We start from the raw sequence: 14,829 nt of genomic DNA on the forward strand, positions 1-14,829 counted from the left end.
AGATTATTTGTCAAGTGGGGTACACACAACACATCATTGAAGGAGTTATCCCCAATGGCAATAGATCCTTTCCCAATCACATCCATGTATGTATGATTGCCCATCAAAATCTGCGGCATGTGGTAAGGCTCAAATGTAGAAAACATAGACTGCGAAGATGCCATATGATGAGATGCCCCTGAATCTAGAAGCCATCTCCCTGAATCATGACTTGTAGTAGCACAAAGAGCTTGTCCCTTTCCTTTATCTATCCCAAAAGAGTGATCCTTTCCTTTATCCTTGGAAGAAGAAGCCGATGTAGACATTCTAGAAGGTAGGTTGATTCTATTTTTCTCAAGAAGATTTTTCAACTCATCAATATCCTTCTTATAACAATGATGTTCATCATGTCCTGACTTCTTGCAATATCCACAAAAAAGATTGTCCTTATAAGATTTCCTCTTAGGTGAGAATGGTGAATCACCTTGTTGTGGAGAGGAAGATTGTGCTCCATCTTGTTGTGGTTTAGACTTAGGTTGCTTTTGATTCTTGCCTTTTCCTTGATTACTTTGATTCCCTTTGTTAGCCACCAAAGCTTGTGACTTTGAAGATTTGAGAATCCCCATCGTGGTCAACTTAGATTGCTCAAGTATCAACATCTCCATGAATGAATCAAATGAGGGAGATGTGTATGAGGAACCTTGAGCTAACCTATGGGTGTGAAAGCTAGATACAAAGGCTGCATACTTTGAAGGAAGCTTGTCCAACAAGTTATAAACCAATTGAGCATCCTTTTTGTCAATTCCACAATCCTTTAGCTTTGCTCTTAGCTCAATTACTTTTGTGACATAATCTTGGATTGTATCAAAATCCTTGGGATCCAAATTTGTGAGTTCACTATCAAGCTTGTAGCCCTTAATCTCATCAACTTGACCATACAATTTCTTAAAAATATCCCAAGCCTTTTTAATTGTTGTACACTTATCAATGTGAAAAATGAGGTCATTTGATACATACTTTCTAAGAGTTCCAAGTGCCATAGCATTCTTAGTAAGCCATTCAATTTGAGTATTAGGATCAGCCTTAGGATCAGGTGGTGCTGTAATAGTTTCATTTACATAATGAATGAGTCCTTTTCCCATTAGTTTACTCCATGCCTTAATTTTGCATTATGCATAATTATGAGGAGTTAAAAGTGGAAATTTAGGAGAACCCATAGCACCAAAATGAAAAAACACAAGATAGAGAGAGGCACAATCACACAAGACACCCCCCCAAAATACTCAATCAAGAAATCCCCCCAAAATGGTGATTTTGACACTTTATACTTAGTGCGTATACAATGGGCCACTTGCAAAACAAGGCAAAGTGGACTTTTGATTTCAATTTACAACTTCTCGAAATGAGATCTAAGAGACTTCAACAAATACTGCTAGTGATCTAAACTGAGATCCAAGCAAAATGCAAGTACCAAATATGCCAAAAATGGCCAAATACTGAAAGTACAATTTCTACTTAAAATCACTGTAAATAAATGGTAGATTATGAAAGTAGATGAAAAAATATGCACTTTAAAAAAAAATGGCACCTGAAAAGGAGTCCATATGAGCCCAAACGAAGCCTCCAAAGTTGTAAAAATTGGGATTTCATGATTTCTGAAAAACCTGTATCCGAAAATTAGAAAAATCCTGCAGCACTGTATAGATGGCAAAATTCTACCCCAAAACAAAAAAAATTGCTCAAAAAAATGAGTCCGAATGAGTGAGATATCGCTATTTGAAAAATGCCTGCAAAATTATAATTTCTGGAAAATTTCCACCGCAGCGTCAAACTTCAAATGCCTCTAGATTTGGCCTTTGAAGTCTGATTTGGATGAAACAAAAGGCAAAACTGACTTTCTTGGTCCTCCTCAATCCAATGGTAACCTCAGATTTGACCCATCAAGCTTCAATAATAACCTGCAATAGAAAACACCAAAATACACAACCCCAAATAGCATCAAATTTCTCTCAATTAGCAAACCAATGACACTCTAATGACTCTGATACCATGTGAGACATGGACCAGCTCTGATACCATGTGAGATTTTGCCAAGATCAAGAGGCAATGGAAAGCACAAATAAGAGAGACAAAATATATGATAGAAATAAATTGTATTCTATCAAGATGAAAATATTGATCAACTGGATCATCAATCGATACATACAGTGAAAATGAGCCTGCTTATATAGGCAAGGCTATATGAATATGTGAGCACACAAACATGACATGTGGCTCAATAAGAAACACGGGTAGATAGGAAATAGGTGTGGGTAGGTAGGAGAAGCAATATAATAGTCCACATGAGGTGGATCACCCACTAAATGTGGAGTGTAACAACAAGATCACACCATAAAAGGTGGAAATTCTCCTACACACACTATACCAATGTGGCACAAACACCCAAGTGTCTCATACCCAAACTACTATGAAATGCATTTCCTAAGTAAACTTAAGTAAGGTGTAATAATATCCAAGATGAATAATTATTTACACCAACAAGAAGAACTGCAAAAATCTTGTCTCAAGCTCCAGAATCAACTAGCTATGGAACCTTATAATTTTAATCTACTTTTCATTTGTTGTGAATAGATTGAAGCAATGATTGTTGTTTGTTTTTTAATAAATTTTAAATCTAGTATCAAGTTTATTATCCATAAACTCTTTATTAGAATATATACTTTTTAATTAGCATTGGGAAAAGATTTGCAGACAAGCTTTGTGCCATGACCTGTAGCATCAAAAGATAAGACCTGTAGTATCAAAAGATATAACATTCATAATATATCTCAGTGTCCTTGAATCATAAGGAAGAATAAATTTTAATTGATTGTCATATTTTTATGTCCAGTTGAGCTTCATAACTCTTCATACACTCAAAGGTAAGTACACAATAACTAGCTTTTGGTTATATCTAACCAGCTTTTGGTTATATCTAACCTATTGAGTTATTCTTTCAATTTAATGTTTTTTCTATGTCATTTATGTCTTTATGATTACATTTATACCACTCATGGTTATATGAGGATTCTATGGGACCCAAAACACATGAATGCAATGAAAATATATTGAAATATCTTAAAATTTGTCAAGGAACATTCATAAATGTTTTTCATGTAGTTTTCAAAATGGAAAATGTTACCATAAAAGTTACTAGGCATTCCAAATTTATGTGTTTTTGATGAATTTCCAATTCAGGAAAGTTCCTACATTGGAAACAACCCCTCCCCTAGGAATTCCTACAACTTTACTTTAAAATGTTCATCGCATGGAACTAGACTTCCCTCCCACACAATCTTACATCAATCTTTCTCCTAGAGAACTTTACTATTTGTAGCTTCATGGTTTTCATGTATCTTGGAAAACACTGACAAATTATTTTTAAACTTTTTGTAACAATTATTAAATATGTTAGTGGAGACATTTAAAAATGTAACATTTGTAAAGAAGCAATTCCATGGAAGTTGCTTCCATTTGAAAATCTATGGAGAGATGGGTTCATGGTATCACAAAAAAATAGCTACAAGAAAACAAGAATTTTTCTCCAATTCCATAACTCTGCCTCTCTGCACCTATTTTGAAAATCATAAAATGCTTTCCAACCTCCCATCATTCTCTACTTTCTACAACCTTCCCAACTTAATTTTTTGTTGAAGTCAATACCAAGATAATTGTAATATGCCACTTCTTCAAAAACACCGCCTTAGAATTAAAAAAGAAGAAGAAGAAAGAAGAAAGAAGAACGAACTTATGTTGGACCGTGATCCCTCTCCTCTATAGAAGGCACCCTACACGGACATGCAATCTTCTCGACGACGAGTAAAAAAAACCCACGGTAAATAGGCGCAATCAGTAAACAGAAAAGGAGGCGGCGGAATCAGAGGCACGCCGTTGATTTAACAAAACTAATACGTGGTCCGCACACATTGGATTCCTTAGGGAATAAATAAGACGTATATCAAGGAATATGCTTCTTAAAGGTCAGTAGATGTCCGGGGGTAGGTGGTCACGATTCATCCACGTGTCTCAAGATCGTAACGCCTCCAGGGGATTACCTGTGAGTCAAAATCATGCGTAATATTAAAGCAGGGTGAGTGGGAAGAAGTATAATCATCTGATCTGAGGTTTTTTGTGGTTTTGTTTTCATCGATTTGAGAAGAATGGCGCTTATTGTGAATGTGAAGGCGAGGCAGATTTTTGACAGCCGTGGTAATCCGACTGTTGAGGTATGTCGCCGGTTCGATTCTCCATTTCGCAGGACATGAATTCTTAGCATTTGTTTTGTACCACATCCGTTCTTACCATTTTATATGGATTCTGTAATCATGGATTGTTTTTTACCGATCTAGATTTCTTTTTTAAGCGCTGCCGCTGTTGAGACTGACTTAATTGTAAAGTTGAAGCGATTTAAACGGTTTTGCTTGTGGAGTCAGGGTAGGAAGATTGTGGTTTTGATTCATGTATTATGTCTGAGCGATCAGTTTTTAATTTGTTTGATCTTCGAACCCTAATACTATAAAATGATTTCTCGCTGAATCGTTTTAATGTAGGCGGACTTGTCGTTGTTATTCATAGAGGACTGCTTTTGTGAAGTTTTAATTTTTGTAATAGAACTAAGTTGTTTATGAAATAATTATTTGGTGGAGAATACTAGATGTCAGTTTTCTCTGCTCTGTAAAACGTATACCGTAGACAAATCTTCAAAAAGCTAAGGCACGATCTTTAATGAGAGAATCAGGCAGACAGCCATTCAGCTGAGATGACTGCTTAGCATACTGTATCAAATATAAGTTTGATTTTTAATTAGAGAATCAAACAAAGAACCATCAAGCTGAGATGTCTCGAAGTTTCTCTTTTGCACAACGAGAATGTTAAACAAGAGTGCCATTCAGTAGCTTTAGATGACCATTTAGCTTGTTATGTGATCGCAGTGCTTGAACCTTGATAATGTGCCATTGTTTCTTTTAAGGGATGCATTTTTAATATGGAATGAAGCAGACAGGAAATTTTCATTTTCTTTGAATTTTCTGTTATCACTCGGAGAATCCTTTTCTTGAAGATGATTTATGAGGCCATCGCTGTCTGTTTTTCTGTGGGTTATTTCTACCGAATGACTATTTTCTAACACGTACTGAGAAAATTCCTGAGATGTTTTTGTTTTGCTAGAACCATGTCGAGAGGTCTTAAAATCCTTTCTGTCATCTAAATTCTCCTGGGATTGGGACTTCTACCTACTCAGCAATATTATAATATTAAATCTAATGTTACCATAATAGATTTGGGGTTATTTCTTTTATGTTGGGATTAGATTTAATTGTATACATCTAATGTTCGGACTGGAAAAAGAGTGTTTTGGCTGATTAATGCCTTGGCAGGATGGTCTTTTGGTATTAGGTCATTGGTTGGAGGTCTTCTCTAAATTTAGGGTATTATCCTCTTGATGCAGGGATAATCCATAATCATTTATTACAAACTGATAACTAATATCAGTCTGTAAAAATGGAAGTATGCATAATCCGTCATAATTGATCATTACCATCTGGGAAGATATTAACCTCGTGGAAATGTGGAACACAAATGATATTTTAATGTAAATGATAAATGCATATTTTGAATGTGAAGCTTCTTTTAATTTTATAGGACCTGGCTGTAAACTGACTATAATGCAATTTCTACCAACTTGGACAAATTATGCCCCATAAGTTGTAGCCACTATGAAAGAAAAAGTAACCTCGTTGCCATGTAGTTATAAAATATTAAAAACCTTTAATTTATAAAGCCTACAAACACAAGTTCGCTGGTCATCTTCTAAACAAAGCCGACTATATCTAGTATGGAGTCATCTTCTAAAAAAAGCCGACTATATCTAGTATGGATTTTAACAAAAATAATAGTTTAGTGTGTGCATACGATTTCCCTCTCGATATTCTTGTCTTCTGCCGGACTGCATTCCATCTTTCTTGTTTGAAAGATAAAGTGATCCATTTTAGTTTTTTAGACATCCTCTTAGATTTTCACTGGCAAGAGGTACCTTCATCTCCTGTACCAGAACCTCATGATCGATATTTCATAGAAGCTTAATTCACCACTGTGAATATTATTTAGGCTAAGTGACAATACAATAGAGGTTAAGCGGCATTTACATAATATCAGTCACATTCAGAGGATTAGTATTGGTTGAACTTAAAGAGTGTGCCAGCAAATTGTAGATATTGGCAATTAAAGCGGACCTATTATAGTTTGTCCCAGTACCATCCATTTCCATAGAGCTCCCTTTTGTGGTCCATTTTGATAATATACACATTCGTGGTCACAAGCCTGGGAAACTAATTTTTCTGATATATTTTGACTATGGAATAGGATGCTGTATGTAAGTTTTACTTTTGAGTCAATCTAGGGAAGTCTCACCAGTTGGTTAGTCGAATGTTGTACTACTATCTTCTGAATATGGGATGAATGTTGTGTTTTCTTGTATAATCTACACTATTTCTTAAAGATATGGTATTGTACCAAAAATATAATATTATACATATAAAAATTAGATTAACAAACATAAATATGTTTAGTATATTTTGTCACGATTATCTAGTATCTATTCTTATGTAGAATAGAAGACAGCGGTCAAATTGTAGAATATTTTTGGGAAAAATGGCTATACGTTGCATTCCAAGTTAGAAACCATTAACAGAGAGTTTTTATTTTTTAATTTATTGAGTACATGTTTTCTGAGGAAAATGGCCGAATGCTAGATGCCACTTAACAGGCAAATCTTCCACTCCAAATGGTTTGGAGATTACTTGATTGCTTTTGTTACTGTTGTAATGGTCACACATTTTTTTTTAACTCCTTGAGATTAAGGTATTTTAGAAGAGGTCCAGGTGCTATCGTTATCTCTGTTGAGATCTCTGAATTTGTCTCTGACAAATACAGTTCCTGTAAACATTGGACCAAGTTCTGAGAAATTTTTATACTTTTAAGCTGTTGTGTGGTGGTTCGACAAAGGCCATGTAGATTTTAAATACAAGGGGGGACAAATTCCGATGGCATTAATTTCATATATATAGTTAGTTGACTTCAAATTGAAGTTGAATTCAAATCAAAGAAATCAGATATTTCAAATGCTTTCTCCTTTACACTGTTCTTAATATTTCCATAGATTTTAAGTTTTAACTAATCCTTCTGCAGTCAGTTTAATCTATCTTTTATTCAAACTGACATTTATTTTATCTGTATGCAGGTAGATATTCTTCTCTCTGATGGTTTCCTTGCCAGAGCAGCTGTTCCCAGTGGTGCTTCTACTGGTAAAAATGATTCAATTTCTTTTTGATTTTATGGCTATTGTCAAATCATATAATTAAGTTGTATGCACTAGATATGACTTTCGTAGGCTCTCTAAAACTGTTTTCTTTATATTTTATACACAGCCGGAATTCCTTTTGGTTCTGTTTGATTATATCTAACACCCTTTTATTTGTGAATAATCAAACAGGTGTTTATGAAGCATTGGAGCTTCGTGATGGAGGAAAGGACTATCTTGGAAAGGGTGTTTCGAAGGTGTGCCTTGGATCCAAAACATTCAACCTGTACTAAAAAAGCTTAATTCATAACTCGAAATCCTTTTAAATGTTAGTGCTTTGACATCGTCTAGAAGTTGGATCTAGGTTGATCTAATATTCGTTTGGCTTCTTTCAAATTCTTGGGTATCACTTGCAAAGCTTGAATATAATTTTTAGGTTTTGACTCTCTTGGTAGACTAGTGACTCTATCTGCCATTTATTTGAAAAGCAATGTTGGAGTGTATGGTTGTTTTGTTGAATGCATCCAAATTCCATTTGATTTTGTGGCAGGCTGTGGCAAATGTCAATACAATTATTGGACCTGTTCTTATTGGCAAGGTATGCAAAATTGTTAATGATTGGTATTGATGCTTAAACATGTGTACATATTTCTTTAGTTTTATTTATTCTCGGTGCCCAAATGTTAAATTGATACTCAATAGGTGTCAATTGTTTTGCTCTCAGGATCCAGTAGATCAGACTGGAATTGATAACTTTATGGTACAGACCCTTGACGGAACCCAAAATGAATGGGGCTGGTGCAAACAGAAGGCATGTTTTATCCTATGAAATATTTCATTTTCTTATAAATTCTCCTTCGATGTTAACATATGAAATATGGCAATGTGAATAAATATTAACTTCGTATTTTGATGCAAATGAATTTGAACAGCTTGGAGCAAATGCCATACTGGCTGTATCTCTGGCAGTTTGCAAAGCTGGGGCTCATGTGAAGAAAATTCCTCTTTATCAGGTACCTTTTTTGTTAATAGTTTTCTTCTTAACATCTTCAAACTTTGAGATTGTAACAAAGTCACCGTTTGAAACTTGTATCACATGGTGGCTTGTGTATAAGGCCCCCCTATTTTGCGGTTGAACATTTTGCTTCTGAGATGTAAATGGAAGATAGTCTTTTGCTCAGTCATATCATACACTCGCTTGGTTTTGGTGAACATCTTTCTTAAGATCTTAGTACAAAATTTACATTCCTCTTGGTTGAGGGGTGTTTTGGTTGATGATTTTTTCCTTGCTTTAAACATATAACTGGAAAGTAAAGAGAAAAAATGTCAATATATGTCATGAGTAATTAATTATTTTGTTGGTCTATTGGGAGTTAGTTTTGGTTGATGATTTTTTCCTTGCTTTAAACAAATAACTGGAAAGTAAAGAGAAAAAATGTCAATATATGTCATGAGTAATTAATTAATTTGTTGGTCTATTGGGAGTAAGTATCCTGAAATCTAGTGATCATGATATGCAGCACATTGCCAATGTGGCTGGCAACAAGAACTTAGTGATGCCTGTACCTGCCTTTAATGTCATCAATGGAGGTTCACATGCAGGCAACAAGCTTGCAATGCAGGTATGCTTTTTAATTAAATGATTTATTGTGAACATTCCTCTCAAAATTCATGTTGCTGATATGTTTGTGAGCTTTGGTGAATTTCACATTATATTTTGTCTTACTAAATTAATTCCACAACGAATGCGGTAGACACCTTACTGTTACTTAATTTAGCATGCTGATCTTTGAATGTAGATAAGATGCACTGAATTTTTAGTTGTTTTTATTAATTGCATATAACATTGGTAATGCAGGAGTTCATGATCCTTCCTGTAGGAGCTTCTTCATTTAAAGAGGCCATGAAGATGGGTTCAGAAGTTTACCACCATTTGAAGGTATAGCCATGCTGTTGGCTTTAATATTTCATGTGTTTTAACTTTTTATAGCCTAAATGTTGAGCATGAGAATTATGGAGAGTATGCAAAGAACTCCCTTTCAACATTTAACGTCAAGGATTTTTCTTGATTGAAAAAATTGTTTACATTGATGATATGCCAGGCTGTGATTAAGAAGAAGTATGGTCAGGATGCAACAAATGTTGGAGATGAAGGTGGCTTTGCTCCTAATATTCAGGTTTCTATTAATTAATTTGGTATTTGCCTTTTGTTAAAACTGTTTTATTATAATGTAACTTTGGTAGGAAGCTTTATCATTCATGAAACTTATTCTTTTGTTTTTTCGGATATCTTTTTACTGAAAAACAGGAGAACAAAGAGGGACTAGAACTACTGAAAATCGCCATTGAGAAGGCTGGATACACTGGCAAGGTTAGCATCATTATCTCTTTTGGAGGTTGCTTTGGTATAAGTTCACGTTAGCTGGATATAGTCAAATAACACTGTGTAACTTGGATTGGCAGGTTGTCATTGGCATGGATGTTGCTGCATCTGAGTTTTATGGTCAGGATAAAACATATGATCTGAACTTCAAGGAGGAGGTAGCTATCTAACTAGCCTTGCTAATGCCAATGTATTTTTGCGGCAAGCAATATCAATGAATTAGGAAATGGCATTCAATACTATACGATAACATTGTAGATGTTAGGACTAGACACAATTATTTTCATTTGTAGCCATGTTTACAATATTTAAAAGGTCAGCACTTGCATAAACTGGGGCTGTAAATGTAATTTCAAGGCATTCTTAATGCTCTTCCAGTGCAGCCTATGATTCGAAACATTGAATCTATATCCTCTAGAGAATCATTTTTTTTAGCAAACAATTTTTTAACATTTAACAGTATATGACTAAGTTGCAGGGTATGCCCTTAAGGCATCCCACACCCACACCCGCACCTGGCCCAAATAATGCTAAAAACTGTCTTTTGCTATTTTAAGTTGTTCATAGACATTTTTTTTATCTCATGATTTCTTAACATGGTTTAACTCTAGGTTTTTTGACAGTAGAAGATGGCGAAGCAGTAAACAAATCAACATAAATTTTCTTTGGAAGTTTCCTTTCATTTAAAGGTCCATCTCCATTTCCGACTTCAGTAGATGATCCTGTGGATGATTTAATGGGAGTTCTGGCCTTTATAACCTTGCTTTCTGCAAAGGCCTTAAACATACAATTATGATAATTTTTGCAAGCCTTCACGTCATTGCTCATTCACTTTGTTAGATGACTTTTGAAATGGTTAATTCCCCCATTGCTTTTTTCCCCCCCCAAAAAGCATTTCAGCTGATTTTTATTGGGAAAGGTTTGCAATATGCACAATGCAAAATCCATCTTTTGGCATTATTAACTGAAACCACTAACACATGCATGCCTGTTAATTAAATATTACAAAACAAACGTATAGCAGCCTTTTAGGTTTAGTAAAAAACAAGAAACGCTTAATAGTATGATATAAATAAAAAGAAACTTTACAATAACCCTAAACCAAAAAAGTACCAATTTAAACTTCCGTTTAGTGAATACTTATTACTAAATATAAAAAAGCAAAAATAAACCTCTGATGCTAAAACAAAAAATTAGTTTTGGTTAGTATATTTTTAGGGTTAGGGTTAGAAATAGCATAGCAATATAATTAGGTTAAAAAGTTTAACCCTAAAATAATATGAGGATAGTATAAGGGTTTAAAAGTTGATGCTAGGGTTTAAGTTTATAAGTTACTTCAACCCTAAACCTTGTCAACATAAAATTTACAAACCCTAATGTAAAACTTAAACTCTAAGCCTAACCATATGAAGTTAAACATTTAAACTACCTTGTCAACATAAAATTTACAAACCCTAATGTAAACTTAAACTCTAAGCCTAACCATATGAAGTTAAACGTTAAACATTTAAACTACAAGAAAAAAAAGGCTCATACCTCTTTCCTCCATGTTGTAGCTGGAAACTAAATGTAAGGGTTTTGTGTATCAGCAATGCTAAGGGTTGTGACTTAATTTGTTGATTGTTGATCCCTCTGTTATGCTGTTTACCTTTGCCCAGTAAGCCTGAAAATTTTTGTTCTTGGAGTGCGAAATTGAAAAAGTGAAAGTGAAAGCAACAGAAACAAATTCAGCATTTATGAACGAACATCTTCTTTTTGGCAAAAGAGTTTAATAACCTGTTTTGTTTATCCTTTTTTTTTTGAAAAATATGTATTTTTGACCAAAAAATCCAGTCGAAGGAAAAATCCTGTGCGCTTGACCTTGCATGCACCAACCGGTAGATGCCATTTACTTGCATTCTATTGCCGTGTTTTAACTCATATGCTTAATACTCACGTGAAAGATAGATAGCCAAGATTATGAAGGGGTTTCACTTTTCAATGATTTCATCAATATTTTTATCTGGTTGAAGGTCTATTTGAAAGTCAATTGGCATTGTCTTGGCTCTTTAGGGTTTGAGGGATGGATATGAGAGAGATTTATATCTGACCTAGTATCAATGTAGCTTTTAAGTATATTGTTTGCTTCCTGTGTATGGTCTAGGTGACCATCACGTAGAAAATTGTAAGTTTGTTTTCAAAAGGGTTATAAATATTTGCCCATTCAATATTATTATTTGTTTCAACTTAAAAGGAGAGTTTGAATGAATACAATTCTTTTAGTTCAATGACCATGTGCATATGGTGGCTGCAGAATAATGATGGTAGCAAAAAGATATCAGGATCTGAGCTGATCAAGCTGTATGAATCATTCGTTGATGAATATCCAATTGTATCAATAGAGGATCCATTCGACCAAGATGATTGGGAGCACTATTCCAAATTCACAGCTACCATTGGAGAAAAGGTTCAAATTGTTGGGGATGATTTATTGGTGACTAATCCAAAGGTACTTTTTTTTGATAACTTATGTGTTGAACATTATTCTGCAGCTTCTTTTTCATGAATCTACACTAGAGCTAAATTATTTACTAAAAACATATTGTCTCTTAGACCTTAAGTATTGATTAAGCATTCAGTACTACAAGCTTTCTTACTGATAAATGGTTATTGAATTCTGGGGCAGCGTGTTGCAAAGGCAATCAGTGAAAAATCATGCAATGCTCTTTTGTTGAAGGTGAGCTGATTATCCTTGCCTTCTTACAGTTGGAAGTTTTTGTTGCTGATCTGCAATGTGATGCCTGAGTTTTTGTTGCAACCATTTTTGTAGGTGAACCAAATTGGTTCAGTAACTGAGAGTATTGAAGCCGTAAAAATGTCCAAACAGGCAGGATGGGGAGTAATGACAAGTCATCGCAGGTATTGATTGAAAAGTTCTCCTGTTTTTATATTTGTCTGTTGTGAAATAGAAAATCGGTTCATACACAATTTATATTTGTGTTCAAAGAATGTTTGTTTGACTGTATGCAGTGGTGAAACTGAAGACACCTTCATTGCAGATCTAGCAGTGGGATTGGCTACGGTAATATGGTCATTTTGCTTTTGTTGGATAGAATCTCACGAGACTTGCTATATGAAATATGCATATGTTTCCACGAAATATTAACTGTCACAAATGTGGCACAATTCGCAAATTCTAAATGAAACTTGATTATTTTTTGAGTTTGATACTGGAGATGGTATATGCATCATTCAAATCCCCACACTACTTAGCTAAGATAAACTTTCTTGTTTTCTAAGTAATTATTATGTTTGTGTTTTCAGGGCCAGATAAAGACTGGAGCTCCTTGTCGATCCGAGCGACTTGCCAAATATAACCAGGTGATTATACTTGAATATGTAAAAAGCTAACAGATGTCAGATTAGCAGGTGCATTTTTATCGTATCATTTTGGCATCTTTTAGCTAATTTTTGTGCTGTTTTTTTGCAGCTTTTACGAATTGAGGAGGAGTTGGGGTCAGCTGCTGTCTATGCAGGTGTAAATTTCCGCAAACCTGTAGAGCCATACTAAAACAAGGAATGCAATATGCAATCAGCATCCCTGAAAATTTTGTTGTTGAGCAATAGAAGAGTGTCTCACAATAAGAAAGATGCATTAGGTTTGAATAAAAGGGCAGCAGATGAATGTCTTAATGCGTTACCCAGAATTTTCCTCCCAACCTAAAAATGGCTCTAGGATTGTTGCTAAAATATTTTCTAAATCAATTTCTTTGTACTAGAAATTGTAGTAAACACAGAATTCTGGATTTACTAGTGGTAATATTTATTCGAGTATTATTTTTCTCTGGAGAGTTAGTTTGTTAGCTTTTACAAAAAGGAATTTGACGTATGGTGAATACTTAACATATTGAAGGTCTAGATTTCATGAAATTTGTTATTAAATATGATTTTTGGTCCCCAGGGTTTTGAATTCTTATGATCTCTGACGTAAATTAGGAAGCAACTAAAAGTTTTAATAGGTTTTATTGTGAAACAACAAATTGACGGCAGTATATATGTATACGATATACTGTCCATAAGAAATATTTTTGTCAAGGAGTGATATAATCAGATCCTAACGGGGACTTGACAATATATGAGTTTTAGCAATATAGAAAAGGGTTAGAATGCAAAAAATATGGAGGATGGCAATGAGCACCACTTCCTTGGTTGCATTTTTCTTTCTGAAAAATCAATGTTGGCCAATAGCTGGTTTTTTGGAACTTTTGTTTGCTAGTGGTTAGGTTAGAACAAATGGGAAAGGATATTTTTGATTGCAAAGAAAATGCAATCGAAATTGAATTTGCAACTCTTTGTTGTATATGTCATGCAGAAGAATGGTGTCTCATCTCTATTCTGCAATCTTTCGTTTCTGAACGTGTGAATTTAAGAGAGTCTATTGGGCCGTCAACTACAAAACTACGAAATTAGTATGCAATAAATGTTTCAGTTTATTGGTCATCCCACCACCTAACTGAAACAAAATTGAGAGGCCTTGTAAAATTTGAACTAGGAACTGTGAGAGCCCTTGTAAAAACTGAACTAAACTGAACTAAACTGAACTATAAAATGGAATCAAACCCTAAAAAGGCGAAACACAGAAGAGACAATATTTGAAAACCTATCAACTTAAGGATGGCAACACAAAGGTGGAGAGAAGAAAGCCAACAATCTTTGGGACTAGTAATACCAGTCGCAACTCCTGCAGGAGAATACACAGCAACAGAAAGAGAAACCATGTGTTCCCAAATTCGTACATTAATGCAATGAGTAATTTCCCTCATTTTTGGGATCTCTTACCAGGAGCCAGTAGTTTTAGCTGATAGGCTAATATTACATGATTTTCCGCCGCAAAAACAAGTTGAATTTTTGGATGGTTGTTTGCTATTGCTTTGTGAGTGACGTTATAACATATTAAACACGTGTCTTTTCAATAAATGTAATAATATCAAATTTGCTTTCAACGAATATGTTTTGATATCATATATTTCACTCGAGCATTTTTCAGAATTTAAGGTGGGTACTTATTGCTCATATCAAATATTTTTTGAAGCTGGCAATGCTTTATGCTTTATGTTATCAAGACTTGCAATCTAAATAATTAGATTATAAA

At 34.5% G+C, this 14,829-nt stretch overlaps 1 protein-coding gene across 1 annotated transcript; it reads left to right on the top strand.

The window, feature by feature from the left end:
* Positions 1-3,999: 3,999 nt before the first annotated feature.
* Positions 4,000-13,520, top strand: LOC131064642 (enolase 1). The gene is made up of 17 exons (XM_057998858.2): positions 4,000-4,244; positions 7,256-7,319; positions 7,508-7,572; positions 7,866-7,913; positions 8,040-8,126; positions 8,248-8,328; positions 8,836-8,937; positions 9,174-9,254; positions 9,418-9,492; positions 9,624-9,686; positions 9,779-9,856; positions 11,992-12,186; positions 12,364-12,414; positions 12,508-12,596; positions 12,708-12,759; positions 13,002-13,058; positions 13,168-13,520. Exons 1-17 carry the CDS (start codon positions 4,179-4,181, stop codon positions 13,246-13,248), a joined length of 1,335 nt encoding a protein of 444 aa, XP_057854841.1. The 5' UTR covers positions 4,000-4,178; the 3' UTR covers positions 13,249-13,520.
* The last annotated feature ends 1,309 nt before the right edge of the window (positions 13,521-14,829 follow it).

This window comes from Cryptomeria japonica, chromosome 9 (assembly GCF_030272615.1).
Source record: "Cryptomeria japonica chromosome 9, Sugi_1.0, whole genome shotgun sequence".
Lineage (NCBI taxonomy): Eukaryota > Viridiplantae > Streptophyta > Pinopsida > Cupressales > Cupressaceae > Cryptomeria > Cryptomeria japonica.